The sequence below is a fragment of the Papio anubis genome, chromosome 10 (assembly GCF_008728515.1).
Source record: "Papio anubis isolate 15944 chromosome 10, Panubis1.0, whole genome shotgun sequence".
Taxonomy (NCBI): Eukaryota; Metazoa; Chordata; class Mammalia; order Primates; family Cercopithecidae; genus Papio; species Papio anubis.
Genome location: NC_044985.1, coordinates 114,372,545 through 114,389,508, shown reverse-complemented (window position 1 = coordinate 114,389,508; position 16,964 = coordinate 114,372,545). Strand labels below are relative to the sequence as shown.

General features: G+C 43.3%; 1 protein-coding gene across 7 annotated transcripts in view; it reads left to right on the top strand.

Moving 5' to 3' along the window:
- The first annotated feature begins 6,848 nt into the window (after nt 1-6,848).
- The window catches only part of LOC103876586 (nuclear autoantigen Sp-100-like), a 30,240-nt gene continuing 20,124 nt past the window's right edge, over nt 6,849-16,964 (top strand). For 2 of the 7 annotated variants that reach the window (XM_031651595.1, XM_031651592.1), the window contains exon 1: nt 6,853-7,284. In XM_031651595.1, coding sequence (XP_031507455.1) covers nt 7,112-7,284 — 173 coding nt within the window. In that variant the 5' untranslated portion in view covers nt 6,853-7,111. Of the gene's footprint in view, nt 7,285-10,159; nt 10,187-16,964 lie in introns of those variants that run through there. The other 5 variants (XM_031651591.1, XR_004176651.1, XM_031651594.1 and 2 more) reach the window with 5 other exon arrangements.

Sequence of the window (16,964 nt, the reverse complement as noted above, 5' to 3'; positions counted from 1 at the left end):
CTTTTGTCAGGTTTGTCAAAGATCAGATGGTTGTAGGTGTGTGGTGTTATTTCTGAGGCCTCTGTTCTGTTGCGTTGGTCTATATATCTGTTTTGGTACCAGTACCTTGCTGTTTTGGTTACTATAGCCTCGTAGTATCGTTTGAAGTAAGGTAGCGTGATGCCTCCAGCTTCGTTCTTTTTGCTTAGGATTGTCTTGGCTATATGGGCTCTTTTATGGTTCCACATGAGATTTAAAGTAGCTTTTTCTAATTCTGTGAAGAAAGTCAATGGTAGTTGGATGGGGATAGCATTGAATCTATAAATTACTTTGGGCAGTATGGCCATTTTTATGATATTGATTCTTCCTATCCATGAGCATGGAAGTTCTTCCATTTGTTTGTGTCTTCTCTTACTTCGTTGAGCAGTGGTTTGTAGTTCTCCTTGAAGAGGTCCTTCACATCCCTTGTGAGTTGGATTCCTAGGTATTTTATTCTTTTTGTAGCAATTGTGAATGGGAATTCACTCATGATTTGGCTTGCTGTTTGTCTATTATTGGTGTACAGGAATGTTTGTGATTTTTGCACATTGGTTTTGTATCCTGAAACTTTGCTGAAGTTGCTTATCAGCTTAAGGAGATTTTGGGCTGAGACAATGGGGTTTTCTAAATATACAGTCATGTCATCTGCAAACAGAAAATTTGACTTCCCCTCTTCTTATTAGAATACACTTTCTTTCTTTCTTTTTTTTTTTTGAGATGGAGTTTCACTCTTGTTGCCCAGGCTGGAGTGCAATGGCGTGATCTCAGCTCACTGCAACCTCCACCTCCTGGGTTCAAGTGATTCTCCTGCCTCAGCCTCCTGAGTAGCTGGGATTACAGGCATGCACCACCATGCCTGGCGAATTTTGTATTTTTTTTTTTTTTTTTTTAGCAGAGACGGGGTTTCTTCATGTTAGTCAGGCTGGTCTCAAACTCCCGACCTCAGGTGATCTGCCTGCCTTGGCCTCCCAAAGTGCTGGGATTACAGGTGTGAGCCACCGCGCCTGGCTGAGTCCCCTCTATTTGTTTCTCTTGTCTGATTGCCATGGCCAGAACTTCCAATACTATGTTGAATAGGAGTGGTGAGAGAGGGCATCCTTGTCTTAGGTTGGTTTTCAAAGGGAATGCTTCCAGCTTTTGCCCATTCAGTATGATATTGGCTGTGAGTTTGTCATAAATAACTGTTATTGTTTTGAAATATGTCCCATCAATACCTATTTTATTGACAATTTTTAGCATGAAGCGGTGTTAAATTTTATCGAAGGCCTTTTCTGAATCTATTGAGATAGTCATGTGGTTTTTGTCATTGGTTCTGTTTATGTGATGGATTATGTTTATTAATTTGTGTGTATTGAACCAGCCTTGCATCCCAGAAATGAAGCCAGCTTGAGTGTGGTGGATAAGCTTTCTGATGTGCTGCTGGATTCGGTTTGCCAGTATTTTATTGAGGATTTTTGCATCAATGTTCACCAGGGATATTGGCCTGAAATTTCCTTTTTTTTTTGTTGTGTATCTGCCAGGTTTTGGTGTCAGGATGATGCTGCCCTCATAAAATGAGTTGGGGAGGAGTCCCTCTTTTTCTATTGTTTGGAATAGTTTCAGAAAGAATGGTACCAGCTCCTCTTTGTACCTCTGGTAGAATTTGGCTGTGAATACATCTGGTCCTGGGCTTTCTTGGTTGGTAGGCTATTAATTACTGCCTCAATTTCAGAACTTATTATTGCTCTATTCAGGGATTCGACTTCCTCCTGGTTTAGTCCTAGGAGAGTGTATATGTCTAGGAATTTATCCATTTCTTTTCGATTTTCTATTTCATTTGTGTAGAGGTGTTTATAGTATTCTCTGATGGTAGTTTGTATTTCTGTGGGATCAGTGGTTATATCCCCTTTATCGTTTTTTATTGTTTCTATTTGATTCTTCTCTGTTTTCTTCTTTATTATCTGGCTTGTGGTCTATCTGTTTGTTGATCTTTTAAAAAATCAGCTCCTGGATTCGCTGATTTTTTGAAGGATTCTTCGTGTCTCTCTCTCTTTCAGTTCTGCTGTGATCTTAGTTATATCTCGTCTTCTGCCAGCTTTTGAATTTGTTTGCTCTTTCTTCTTTAGTTCTTTTAACTGTGATGTTCGGGTGTCAATTTTAGATCTTTCCTGCTTTCTCCTGTGGGCATTTAATGCTATATATTTCCCTCTAAATACTGCTTTAGCTGTGTCCCAGAAATTCTGGTGCCTTGTGTCTTTTTTCTCATTGGTTTGAAATAACATTTATTTCTGCCTTAATATCGTTATTTACCCAGTAGTCATTCAGGAGCAGGTTGTTCAGTTTCCATGCCATTGTGTGGTTTTCAGTGAGTTTCTTAATCCTGAGTTCTAATTTGATTCCACTGTGGTCTGAGTGACTGTTTGTTATTATTTCCATTTTTTTTTGCAGTTGCTGAGGAGTGTTTTACTTCCAATTATGTGGTCAATTTTGCTGAGAAGAATGTATATTCTGTTGATTTACAGGTGGAGAGTTCTGTAGATGTCTATTAGTTCTGCTTGGTCCAGAGCTGTGTTCAAGTCCTGAATATCCTTGTTAATTTTCTGTCTTATTGATCTGTCTAATATTGACAGTGGGGTGTTAAAATCTCCCACTATCATTGTGTGGGAGTCTAAGTCTCTTTGTAGGTCTGTGAGAACTTGCTTTATGATTTTGGGTGCTCCTGTTTTGGGTGCATATATATTTAGGATAGCTAGCTCTTTTTGTTGCATTGATGCCTTTACCATTGTGCAATGCCCTTCTTTGTCTTTTTTGATCTTTGTTGGTTTAAAGTTTGTTTTATCAGAGACTAGGATTGCAACCCCTGCTGTGTTTTTTTTTTTTTTTTTTTTTTTTTCTGCTTTCCATTTGCTTAGTAAATATTCCTTCATCCCTTTATTTAGAGCCTATGTGTGTCTCTGCACATGAGATGGGTCCCTGAACACAGCACACCAATGGGTCTTGACTCTCTATCCAATTTGCCCATCTGTGTCTTTTAATTGGGCATTTAGTCCATCTACATTTAAGGTTAATATTGTTATATGTGAATTTGATTCTTTCATTATGATGCTAGTTGGTTATTTTGCCCATTAGTTGATGTAGTTTCTTCATAGTGTCGATGGTCTTTACAATTTGATATGTTTTTGCAGTGGCTGGTACCGGTTTTTTCTCTCCATATTTAGTGCTTCCTTCAGGAGCTCTTGTAAGGCAGGCCTGGTGGTGACAAAATCTCTCAGCATTTGCTTGTCTGTAAAGGATTTTATTTCTCCTTCACTTATGAAGCTTAGCTTGGCTGGATATGAGATTCTGAGTTGAAAATTCTTTTCTTTAAGAATGTTGAATAATGCCCCCCACTCTATTCTGGCTTGTTGGGTTTCTGCAGAGAGATCTGCTGTTAGTCTGATGGGCTTCTCTTTGTGGGTAACCTGACCTTTCTTTCTGACTGACCTTAACGTTTTTTCCTTTATTTCAACGTTGGTGAATCTGACGATTATGTGTCTTGGGGTTGCTCTTCTCGAGGAGTATTTTTGTGGTGTTCTCTGTATTTCCTGAGTTTGAATATTGGCCTGTTTTGCTAGGTTGGGGGAAGTTCTCCTGGATAATATCTTGAAGAGCGTTTTCCAACTGGGTTCCATTTTCCCTGTCACTTTCAGGTGCACTAATCAAACGTAGATTTGGTCTTTTCACATAGTCCCATATTTCTTTTCATTCTTTTTTCTCTAATCTTGTCTTCACGCTTTGTTTCATTAATTTGATCTTCAATCTCTGATATCCTCTCTTCCACTTGATCGATTTGGCTATTGATACTTGTGTATGCTTCTCGTGCTGTGTTTTTCAGCTCCATCAGGTCATTTTTGTTCTTCTCTAAACTGGTTATTCTAGTTAGCAATTCCTCTAACCTTTTTTCAAGGTTTTTAGCTTCCTTGCATTGGGTTAGAACATGCTCCTTTAGCTCAGAGGAGTTTGTTATTACCCACCTTCTGAAGCCTACTTCTGTCAATCTGTCATACTCCTTCTTTGTCCAGTTTTGTGCCTTTGCTGGTGAGGAGTAGTGATCCTTTGGAGGAGAAGAGGCATTCTGGTTTTTGAAATTTTCAGCCTTTTTGCTCTGGTTTTTCCTCATCTTTGTGGATTTATCTAGCTTTGGTCTTTGATGTTGGTGACCTTTCCATGGGGTTTCTGTGTGGTTGTCCTTTGTGTTGATGTTGATGCTATTGCTTTCTGTTTGTTAGTTTTCTTGTAACAGTCAGGTCCCTCTTCTGCAGGTCTGCTGGAATTTGCTGGAGGTCCACTCCAGACTCTGATTGCCTGGGTATCACCAGCAGAGGCTGCAGAACAGCAAAGATTGCTGCCTGCTCCTTCCTCTGGAAGCTTCGTCCCAGAGAGGCACCTGCCAATTGCTAGCCAGAGCTCTCCTGTATGAGGTGTCTGTTGACCCCTGCTGGGGGGTATCTCCCAGTCAGGAGGCACAGGGGTCAGGGACTCACTAGAGGAGACTGTCTGTCCCTCAGCAGAGCTTGAGTGCTGTTCTGGGAGATCTGCTGGTTTCTTCAGAGCCAGCAGGCAGGAATATTTAAGTCTGCTGAAGCTGCACCCACAGCCGCCTCTTCCCCCAGGTGTTCTGTCCCAGGGAGGTGGGAGTTTTATCTATAAGCCTCTGACTGGGGCTGCTGCCTTTCTTTCAGAGATGCCCTGCCCAGAGAGGAGGACTCTAGAGAGGCAGTCTGGCTACAATGGTTTTGCTGAGCTGTGGAGGGCTCCACCTCTTCTGAACTTCCCAGTGGCTTTGTTTACACTGTGAGGGAAAATCCACCTACTCAAGCCTTAGTCATGGTGGACACCCCTCCCCCCACCAAGCTTGAGTGTCCCAGGTCAACTTCAGACTGCTGTGCTGCCAGCAAGAATTTCAAGCCAGTCAGTCTTAGCTTGCTGGGCTCTGTGGGGGTGGGATCTGCTGAGCTAGACCAGGTGGCTCCCTGGCTTCAGCCCCCTTTCTGGAGGAGTGAATGGTTCTGTCTCACTGCTGCTCCAGGCGCCACTGGGTTATGGAAAGAAAACTCCTGCAGCTAGCTTGGTGTCTGCCCAAATGGCTGCCCAGTTTTGTGCTTGAAACCCAGGGTCCTTGTGGTGTAGGCAACTGAGGGAATCTCCTGGTCTGCGGGTTGCAAAGACCGTGGGAAAAGTGTAGTATCTGGGCTGGAGTGCACTGTTTCTCATGGCACAGTCCCTCATGGCTTCCCTTGGCTAGGGGAGGGAGTTTCCTGACCTCTTGGGCTTCCCAGTTGAGGTGACGCCCCACCCTGTTTTGGCTCACCCTCTGTGGGCTGCACCCACTGTCTAACCAGTCCCAGTGAGGTGAGCCAGGTACCTCAGTTGAAAATGCAGAAATTACCTGCCTTCTGCGTTGATCTTGCTGGGAGCTGCAGACTGGAACCGTTCCTATTTGGCCATTTTGCCAGCCACCCCCACCTAGGCCCTATTTTTAATTTTTTGAGGAAACTTCACACTGTTTTACAGAATGGCAGCACCAATTTACATTCCCACCAACAACACATACGTATTTTCTCTACATCCTTGCCAACACCTTTTACCTTTCACCTTTTGATGCTAGCCGTCTGACAGGTGTGAGATGGTATGTCACTGTGGTTTTGATTTTCATTTCCCCAAAACTCCCTGGGAGGGGATTGGGGATCTGTCTTTAGGCAGATAGGGGGAGTACAGGGAAAACATCTCTCTGCCTTTGATCTTTCTCAAGTGTCTTCAGCTCGAAGTGATCAGCACACCAAAGCGGCATATTTTGGGGTGGCATTTCCTCAGTTCTTTCAAGGGGCTCAGGGCAGTGGCTTTTCCCCAACTGGGTTAAAAGCACGTTAATGCTTCAGTTCTATGTAGGGCTTTAGTGCAGCACCCTAGCTGGACATCGGCCAGGTATGGGTGGGGTTCTGGGAAAGGGCCCGGGCTCTCAGGAGGCTGCACTTGTGACAGCAGCTGACTTCCTGTAAGTTTACTGGTGCAGGAAGAGTGAACCCTGCTTCCTGTGTTGCTGGGGGTTGGGGGTGGGGAGGAACGGAGGGGAAGCCAGGCCCTTGAAGTTGACCTTTTGTCATGCAGGCACTGCAGCTGGGGGTTGGAGGCTTCCTGGAGGGTGCTTGAAATGGATTGTGGCAGTGCAGCTCCTTCCTCGGGGCAAGAACCCCGAGCTGGGGCAGTGATTTCCCTCCCCTTGATTTCCTCACTTTTGTTTTGCTTTCTCTTTTTTTTTTTTTTTTTTTGAGATGGAGTTTTGCTCTTGTCACCCAGGCTGGAGTGCAGTGGCATGATCTTGGCTCACTGCAACCTCCGCCTCCTGGGTTCAAGCGATTTTCCTGCTTCAGCTGCCCGAGTAGCTGGGATTACAGGTGTGCACCACCACGCCTGGCTAATTTTTGTATTTTTAGAAGTGATGGGGTTTCACCATGTTGGTCAGGCTGGTCTCGAACTCCTGACCTCAAGTGATCCACCAGCCTTGGCCTCCCAAAGTGCTGGGATTACAGGTGTGAGCCACTGTGCCTGGCCTCATTTTCTCTTAAACCATTAAATTGGACAGGTGCGGTGGCTCACACCTGTAATCCCAGCACTTTGAGGGGCCGAGTCAGGAGGCTCACTTGAAGTTAGGAGTTTGAGACGGCCAACATGGTGAAACCCCCATCTCTCCTAAAATACAAAAATTAGCTGGACATGGTGGCGGGGCCTGTAATCCCAGCTACTGGGAAGGCTGAGGCAGGAGAATCGTTTGAACCCGGGAGGTAGAGGTTGCAGTGAGCCAAGATCACATCACGGCACTCCAGCCTGGGAGACAGAGTGAGACTCGATCTCAAAACAAAAAACAAAAAACAAAAAACAAAAACCCCCAAACTCCCCAAACTATTAAGTTTTGCAGCCAAACGTCATTCACCCTGGGTGTGGCTGAATCCAGGGAGGAGGGGAAAGCTCCATTACGCGGGTTTCAGGCCCACACCTGTGCGGCTGTTTTGCAGTCACCTGAAACCAGCAGAAAAAGCAGCTCAACTGTGGCTCTGAGAAACTTCTGATATTGGTCATGTTCATTCTCTACAAAATCTCACTCTCAACTAAGCTGAGTCCCCCCACCCCTGCCAATTTATTTTTCTGTTCCCAGTTATGCTCAGCGCTATCATCTGTCCCCACGCTCCAGAGAGCAGCATGTGATAGGTTAGTTGGACGAATTAACACGAAGCTCCACATTCAAATAACGTGAGTCCCCTCCCATTATCATTATTATTTATTGTAGCAAAGTATACATAGTAGTTATTTCATCGTTAATATATCAATTATTTATCATTATCAATTTCTCATTTAGTCTGCCTGCCTTGGCCTCCCAAAGTGAGCCACCGTGCCTCGCCTGTATTTTTAATTTTTTGAGGAACCTTCACACTGTTTTTCAGAATGGCTGCACCAATTTACATTCCCACCAACAACATTTAAGTGTTTTCTTTACATCCTTGCCAACACTTGTTATCTTTTGGCCTTTTGGTGGTAGCCATCTAACAGGTGTGAGATGATGTCTCATTGTGGTTTTGATTAGCATTTCCCTGATTAGTGATGTTGAGTACCTTTTCATATACACTTTAACCATTTGTATATCTTTTTTGGAAAAATGTCTATTCAGGTCCTTTGCCCATTTTTCAATTGGGTTATATATATTTTTTGCTATTGAGTTGCATGAATTCCATATATATTTTAGATATTTAATCCTTATCATATGCCATAAATACCCCTACTATGTACTCACAAAAATTAAAATAAATATATTTTAAAAAAGATATTAAAACTAAAGAAAAAAAAACACTTATCAGATACATGGTTTGCAAATATTTTCTCCATTCCATAGGTTGCTTTTTCATTTTGTTTTTTCCTTGACTGCTCAGAAGTGTTTTAGTTTGCGGTAATTCCCCTTGTCTATTTTTGCTTTTGCTGCCCGTGCTTTTGGTGTCATACTAAAAAAAACCTTTGCCAAGACCAATGACATGGAGCTTTTCTCCTCTCTTCTTCTAGAAGTTTACAGTTTTAGGTCTTACATTTAACTCTTTAATCTATTTTGAGTTAATTTCTGTGTATTGTGTAAGGTAAAGATCCAGTTTCATTCTTCTGCATTTGGATATTTCATTTTTCCAACATGATTTATTGAAGATACTATCATTTCCTCATTGTGTATTCTTGGTGCCTTTGCTGAAGGCTAGTTGACCATGTATATATGGGTGTATTTCTGAACTTTCTATTGGGTTCAATTGGTCTATGTGCCTGTTTTTATTTATTTATTTATTTTTTTGAGACAGAGTCTCACTCTGTTGTCCACGGTGGAGTGCAATGGTGTAATCTTGGCTCACTGCAACCTCTGCCTCTCAGGTTCAAGTGATTCTCATGCCTCAGCCTTCCAAGTAGCTAGGATTACAGGTGCCCATCACCATGCTCAGCTAATTTTTGTACTTTTAGTAGAGATGGGGTTTCATCATGTTGGCCAGGCTGGTCTCAAACTTCTGACCTCAGGTGATCCACCTGCCTCAGCTCAAAGTGCTGGGATTATAGGCATAAGCCACCATGCCTGGCCTATGTGTCTATTTTTAATACAAGTACTATACTGTTTTAATTACTGTATCTTTGTAATATACTTTGTATGAGCCACCATGCCTGGCCTATGTGTCTATTTTTAATACAAGTACTATACTGTTTTAATTACTGTATCTTTGTAATATACTTTGAGATCAGGATGTATGATGCCTCTATCTTTATTCTTCTTTCTCAAGATTGCCTAAGCTATTTGGGGTCTTTTTTGGCTCCACACAAATTTCAGGATTTAAAAAAAATTTCTGTGAAATACATCATTGAATTTTCATAGGGATTGCCTGAATCTGCACATCACTTTGCATAATATGAGCATTTTAATAGTATTAATTATTCTATTTGTATCTTCTACAATTTCTTTCATCCGTGTTTTATGGTTCTTATTGTACAGATCTTTCACCTCCTTGGTTAAACTTATTCTTAAGTTTATTCTTTTTGATGCCAGTTTAAATGGGAATGTTTTCTTAATTTCATTTTCAAGCAGTTTGTTGTTAGTATATATTATAGAAATGCAACTAATTTTTTATTTTATTTTTTCTTTTTCAAATTTTATTTTAGATTCGGGAGGAGGTATAGATGTGCACATTTGTTACAAAGGTCTATTGTGTGATGCTGAGGTTTGCAGTACGATAGTACTTGTCATCTAGGTAGTGAGCTTAGTATCCAATAGGTGGTTTTTTTAACCCTGGCCCTCCTCCCTCCCCTCTCTTTAGTCCCCAGTGTCTACTGTTCCCATCTTTATGTCCATGTGTATCCAATGTTTAGCTCCTACTTATAAGTGAGAACATGTAGCATTTGGTTTTCTGTGTCTGCATTAGTTTGCTTAGGATAATGACCTCCAGCTGCGCCATGTGGAGAATCATTTTTTTATTGCTGTGTAGTATTCCATGGTGTATGCATACTACAGTTTCTTTATCCACTCCACCACTGATGGGCACCTGGGTTGATTCCATGGCTTTGCTATTGTAAATAGTGCTGCAGTGAACACATGGGTGCATGTGTCTTTTTGGTAGAATGATTTATTTTCCTCTGGGTATGTACGCAGTAATGGGATTTCTGGGTTGAATGTTAATTCTGTTTTTAGCTTTTTGAGAAGTCTTCAAACCACTTTCCAGAGTGGCTGAAGTAATTAACATTCCCAAGAACAGTGTGTAAGCCTTCTCTTTTCTCTGTAGCCCTGGCTGACATCTCTTATTTTTCTTTTTTGTGTAGTAGCCATTCTGACTGGTGTGAGATAGTATCTCATTGTGGTTTTAATTTGCATTTCTCTGATGATTAGGGATGATGAACATTTTTTCATATGTTTGTTGGCTGCTTGTATGTCTTTTTTTGAGAAGTGTCTGTTCATGTCCTTTACCCACTCTTTAATGGGATTATTATTATTTAAAAAAAATATTTATTTATTTGAGACAGTGTCTTGCTCTTCACCCAGGCTGCTGTGCAGTGGCACAATCTCAGCTCACTGCAGCCTCGACTTCCCGGGCTCCAGCCATCCTCCTGCTTCAGCTTCCTGAGTAGCTGGGACCACAGGCGCGTAATGTTATTTTTGTCATTTCTGATTGTGCTTATTTGAATCTTCTGTTTTTCTTTGTTAATCTAGCTAGCAGTCTATGTATCTTGTGTATCCTTTCAAAGAACCAATTTTTTGTTTCATCAATCCTTTGTATGCATTTTTGGATCTCAATTTTGTTTGATTTTGCCCTGATTTTAGTTATTTCTTTTCTTCCTCCAGCTTTGGGGTTTCGTTCTTGTTTTTCTAGTTCCTCTAGGTGCAATGTGAAATTGTTAATGTGAGCTCTTTTTAAATTCTTAATGTAGGTGTTTAGCATAATAAACCTTCTTCTTAATGCTGCTTTTGCTGTATTCCAAAGATTTTGGTATGTTGTGTCTCTGTTTTGATTAATTTCAAATACTTTTTTGATTTCTGCCTTAGTTTTGTTGTTTACTCAAAAGTCATTCAAAAGCAAGTTGTTTAATTGCTATGTAATTGTGTGGTTTTGAGATATCTTCTTGGTATTGATGTATATTTTTATTCCACTGTGATCTGAGAGTCTGCTCGGTATGATTTTAATTTTTTTGAATTTATTGAGACTGACTTTATGGCCAAACGTGGTTAATCTTTTTTTTTGTTTGTTTGTTTGAGACGAAGTCTCACTCTGTTGTCCAAGCTGGAGTGCAGTGGCATAATCTTGGCTTACTGCAACCTCCACCTCCCGGGTTCAAGCGATTCTCCTGCCTCAGCCTCCTGAGTAGCTAGGACTACAGGCGTGTGCGGCCATGCCCGGCTAATTTTTGTATTTTTAGTAGAGACGGGGTTTTACTATGTTGGCCAGGCTGGTCTTGAACTCCTGACCTTGTGATTCACCTACCTTGGCCTCCCAAAGTGCTGGTATTACAGGCATAAGCCACTGCGCCCAGCCATGGGTAATCTTAGAGTATGTTCCCTGTGCAGATTAGAAGAATGTGTATTCTGTGGTTGCTGGGTAGTGTATTCTGTAGAAGTCTGTTAGGTCCAATTGGTAAAGTGTCAAATTTAAGTCTAGAATTTCTTTGTTAGTTTTCTGTCTTGATGATCTGTATAAAGTTGTCAGTGGGGTGTTTAAGTACCTCACTGTTATTGTGTGACTGTCTACATCTTTTTGTAGGCTAGAAGTACTTGTTTTGTGAATCCTGGTGCTCCAATGTTGGGTGCATGTATATTTAGGACAATTAAGTCTTGTTGTTGAATTGAACTCTTTATCATTATGTAATGCCCTTCTTTGTTCTTTTTTACTTTGTTGGTTTAAAGTCTGTTTTGTCTGATATGTGATAGCAACCCTTGCTTTTTTGTTTTCTGTTTGCGTGATAGATCTTTCTCCATCCCTTTACTTGGAGCCCATGGCTGTTGTTGCACGTAATAGGGGTCTCATGGAAACAGCAGACAGTTGGGTCTTTTTTTTTTTAATCCAAATTGCCACTCTGTGACTTCTTTCTTTCCTTTTTTTTTTTTTTTTTGAGACAGAGTTTCGCTCTTGTCGCCCAGGCTGGAGTGCAGTGGTGCGATCTTGGCTCACTGCAACCTCTGCCTCCCGGGTTCAAGTGATTCTCCTGCTTCAGCCTCCTGAGTAGCTGGGATTACAGGCACCTACCACCATGCCTGGCTAATTTTTGTATTTTTAGTAGAGACAAGGTTTTGCCATGTTGACCAGGCTGGTCTCAAACTCCTAACCTCAGGAGATCTACCTGTCTTGGCCTCCCAAAGTACTGGGATTACAGTTGTGAGCCACCATGACTGGTCCACTCTGTGACTTTTAAGGGGGGACATTTAGACTGTTTACATCCAAGGTTAATATTGATATGTGAGATTTTGTTCCTGTCATGATGTTGTTAGCTGGTTGCTTTATAGTCTTGATTGTGTAGTTGCTTTACAAGGCCTGTGGGCTAAGTATGCAAGGGTGCTTTTGTAGTAGGAGGTATTGTTCTTTTATTTCCATGTTTAAAACTCCCTTAAGGATCTTTTGTAAGCTTAGTCTACTGGTAATGAATTCCCTTTGCATTTGCTTGTCTGCAAAGGATTTTATTTCTCCTTTGCTTATGAAGTTTAGTTTGATGGGATATGAAATTCTTGGTTGGAATTTCTTTTCTTTAAGAATGCTGAAAATAGGTCCCCACTCTTCTGGCTTGGAAGGTTTCTGCTGAGAAGCCTGCTGTTAGACTGATGGGGTTCCCTTTGTACATGATCTGACCCTTTCCTCTAGCTGCCTTTAAGGTGTTCATTTTTGCATTGACCTTGGAAAGTCTGACGACTATGTGTCTTGGGTATGGTTGTCTTGTATAATATCTTGCAGGTGTTCTCTGAATTTCTTGAATTTGCATATTGACCTCTCTAGTGAGACTGGAGAACTTCTCATGAACAGTATCCTCAAATATGTTTTCCAAGTTGCTTACTCTCTCTTCTCTCTGAGGAATGCCTATGAGTTATAGGTTTGGTCTCTTTATATAATCCCAAATTTCTCAGAAGTTTTGTTCATTCAAAAAATTTTTTTTTTCTTTATTTTGTCTGACTGTGTTGATTCAAAGGGTCAGTCTTCAAACTCTGAAATTCCTTTCTCAGCTTGGTCTAGTCTATTGTTAAGGCTTCCAATTGTATTTTGAAATTGCTGTAGGAAATTTTTCAATTCTACAAGTTCAGTTTGGTTCTTTCTTAAAATGACTGTTATTTTTCAATTCTTGGATTGTTTTACTGGCTTACGTGGATTGGGTTTCAACTTTCTCTTGAATCTTGTTAAACTTCTTTGCCATCCAGATTCTGAACTCTATATCTGTTATTTCAGACATTTCAATCCATTGCTAGGGAGCTAGTGCAAACCTCTGGAGGCAAGGAAATACTCTGACTTTATGAATTGCCAGAGTTCTTGTGCTGATTCTTTCTCATTGGAGAAGGCTGGTGTTTCTTTATCTTTTTGAAGGTGCTGTCATCTGGATAGGGCTTTTTGTTTAGATATTCTGTTTTTCCCACGAGGGTTTGAGTGTGGTGTATGTTGTGTGCAGTTGATGGACTTTGTTTCTGGGTGCCTCCATGGGGCCAAAGCTCTGTACTCGTTTCTTAGCTGTGGCTAATTTCCTGTACTGTGTTTCACAGGCGATGTGTGTTGAAGGAATTTATTTTTGTGTGGTGGTGTAATTCAGGCTGTGATCCAGTCAATGGTGTTTAAGAGTAAGGACCAGCAGACAGATCTTACTCAGCTATGTGCTTTTTTTTTGTTGTATTTCAGTGTGTTTGCTGCAGTGCTCTGGGGAAGGGGAGTTGGGAGGATGAGAAATGGTTCTCTCACCAAGTTTATTCCTGGGCCTTGGCCAAGTTTATTTCTGGGCCTTGGCTCCAAGGCCCAGGAGGGCTGTACTTCCCCCTTAGGGGCAGTCCAAGCTAAAGGTTAGGTCACCGGGAGACCTGGAAACTTCCTGGGGACCTGTTGGTTCTCTGTGCTTGGCAGAATCAGGGTGGGTTGTAGGGTATGTCTGTGGGTCATCTGTTGGTGCAGTGGGTCAGGGTGGAGGATTCCCTGGGCAGGGTGGTGGTGCTGTGGGTGGGCAGCTGGTTGGTACCTGTGGCCTGGGGTTTTTTACCCAGCAGACTGTTGTGGACCATGTAGCTCATTCTCCCCCACCTGGATCACCCACCACTGTCTGCCCCTGGGGTAGGCCTGACCAGCTAGTTTTACCCTTAGCCTTTTGTGCCTGGATCACTGGGCTATTAGGTGTTCTGGGTCATGGGGCTCCCTTGGGCAGAGGCTGCAGCTGACCTACACCCTACCTGGATGGGTCTTGTGAGGGATACATGCCAAGCTCCTGCACCAGCGCATGAACCCGTGCCTTCCTCTTCTCAGTGTCTGAGAGTGGGGGCTCCTCTACGCTTGAGCTCAGGCTACAGATCCCAGCTGAATACCCCTGAGCAGTGTACACAAACCCTGGGCAATTGGGACTAGGACCGTGGCTTTGTCTTCTAGTCCCTCTAGGTTGAGCACTGGCTGTGCTGGGGGCTGAACTGCTCCCAGACCACCAGCCAAACCTTCAGACAGGGCAGTGGAGGCCACACTTTTGGCGGGAGCAGTGAGGCAGGAGCCCTGGGAGGGGCTGGTGTACAGAGCGGCATGTAGATCAGATGCACCTCGGTCCTGCGGAAAAGGCCCTGCTCTCTCCCAGGCTGGCGGTCCTCAGGGGCTACAGTCATTCAGAGCAAGACCGAGAGCCTCGGGGGATAGGTGCCTATGGTTGTGTATCACTGCAGCTGCCCCACGAGCAAAACCTGGACTCCACAGAGGTTCCAACTCTGCCTCTGCCTGCTCTTCAGACATTCCCTCTGCCATTTCCAATGTCTGTGGGGGTCGCTGGGTTCTACTGTAGCTGGGATCCCAGGGGCCTGCGACAGGAGAATGGTGCCTCGCAGTTCCTCCCTTAGGTCCTGTTCAGGACTAGGATCTGGTCCTAGCACTCGACAATCCCGTGCAGGCTTCCCAGCTTCCTCCATCTTCAGCCTCAATGTCTGCGTTGCCTCTCTATCCAGTTTCAGTATTTTCTCTCAGAAGATCAGTCCAAGGTGTGATGGTTTACTTGATAGACTGGTTTCTCTCAGTGGGAGAAATGTTTTCTGGCTGCACCTAGTTGACTGTCTTGTCCTGCCCCCCACAATGAACTTTTTAATGTTGATTTTGTATCTTGCGATTTTATGAAATTCATTTATTAGTTCTAACAGTTTTTTGGTGGTGTCTTTAGGGCTTTCTATATGTAAGATCATGTCATTTACAAACAGACAATTTTTCTTCTTCCCAAGCCTGGTTCTTAAACGGATCCAATTTTTTCCTGTTTGTTTTTATTTCTTCCCAAACCTTTTCTGTTCACGTAATAAATTCTGAAGATTTTTAAAGTTAGGATCTACAAGTTAACAAATATCTTGACTCAAATTGGCCTCAATAAAGAGAATATGTTCACCCTGAGGTTGGTGGTTCCTCTCATGGTCATAAGATGACTGCTGGCAGCAGCTGGGAGACAGGGCCTTGTTTAGAGCCACAGGGTGAGGAAGGCTGGCTGGTTTTGCACAGAAGCTCCAGGAAAACTGTCCTTGCATGTCATCGGTGCAAACTGGCTTAGTCCTGACCATCCATGAGCCAGTGACCAGAGGGGCAGAGACATGACCACAACTGGTTTGGGGGAGTCATCTGAGGCAGAGGGGATTTGCAGAGCCAACCAGAGTGTCCTCTCTCTTTAAGCCAAGTGCTCTGACATAGGTCTTTTAATCACCTTACCACTTAGGTTTGTGTTTATTCTGAATCTTAACCAAGAAACTGATATGTTCCCCATAGTGTAGAGATCCTCATTCCTTTTATTTTGAGATGGAGTCTTGCTCTTGTCGCCCAGGCTGGAGTGTAATGGCACGATCTTGGCTCACTGCAACCTCCACCTCCCGGGTTCAAGCGATTCTCCTGCCTTAGCCTCCCAAGTAGCTGGGACTGTAGGTCTGTGCCACCACACCTGGCTAATTTTTTTTTTTTTTTGAGATGGAGTCTTACTCTGTCTCCCAGGCTGGAATACAGTGGCACAATCTCGGCTCCCTGCAACCTCCGCCTCCTGGGTTCCAGTGATTCTCCTGCCTCAGCCTCCTGAGTAGCTGGGATTACAGGCATGCATCACCATGCTTGGCTAATTTTTGTATTTTTAGTAGCGATGGGGTTTCACCATGCTGGCCAGGCTGGTCTCGAACTCCTGACCTCGTGATCTGCCCACCTTGGCCTCCCAAAGTGCTGGGATTACAGGAATGAGCTATCGCACCCAGCCAAATTTTTATATTTTTAGTAGAGACAGGGTTTTGCCATGTTGGCCAGGCTGGTCTTGAACTCGACCTCAGGTGATCCGCCCATCTTGGCCTCCCAAAGTGCTGGACTTACAGGCGTGAGCCACCATACCCGGTCTCTGATTCCTTTTTTTTGAGACGAAGTCTCACTCTGTCCAGGGTGGTGTGGAGTTGCATAATCTCAGCTCACTGCACCCTCCACCTCCTGGATTCAAGCAATTCTCCTGCCTTACCCTTCCTAGTAGCTGGGATTACAGGCATGCACCACCAGGCCTGGCCAAGATCCTCGCTCCTTTCAATCTTCCCAGTAAGAAGTCCACTACACAGTTGGGTCTGAAATAAGGAAAAGTTCCTTGCAACTCACTACCACGGTGAGGCCTCCTTCAGTGGGGAGATATGATTTCAGCGGAAGAGGAGGGAAGATGGGGATTGAGATAAACTGCACCTACAGGAGGCCTGCCAAGGTTCACCTGGATGGAATTCCAAAGAAAAGAAAGACAAACAGGCCGGGCGTGGTGGCTCATGCCTTAATCCCAGCACTTTGGGAGACTGAGGCGGGCAGATCACGAGGTCAGGAGATCCAGACCATCCTGGCTAACGCAGTGAAACCTCGTCTCTACTAAAAATACAAAAAAAAAAAAAAAAAAAAAAAAAAAAAAAAAAAAAAAAAAGCCGGGCATGGTGGCGGGCGCCTGTAGTCTCAGCTGTTTGGAAGGCTGAGGCAGGAGAATGGTGTGAACCCGGGAGGCGGAGGTTGCAGTGAGCCGAGATCCTGCCACTGCACTCTAGCCTGGGCGACAGAGTGAGACTCTGTCTCAAAACAAAAACAAAACAAAACAAAACAAACAAAAAAAGAAAGACAAACAGAAGTTGAGACTTAGCTTTGAAGTATCTAACAGTTCCTGATTCTAATAGCCCAAAGGTCAAAGGAAGAATGTTTCTCAAGGTGGGGTCTCCTGATCACTCTATTGGAGTCAGTTGGGTT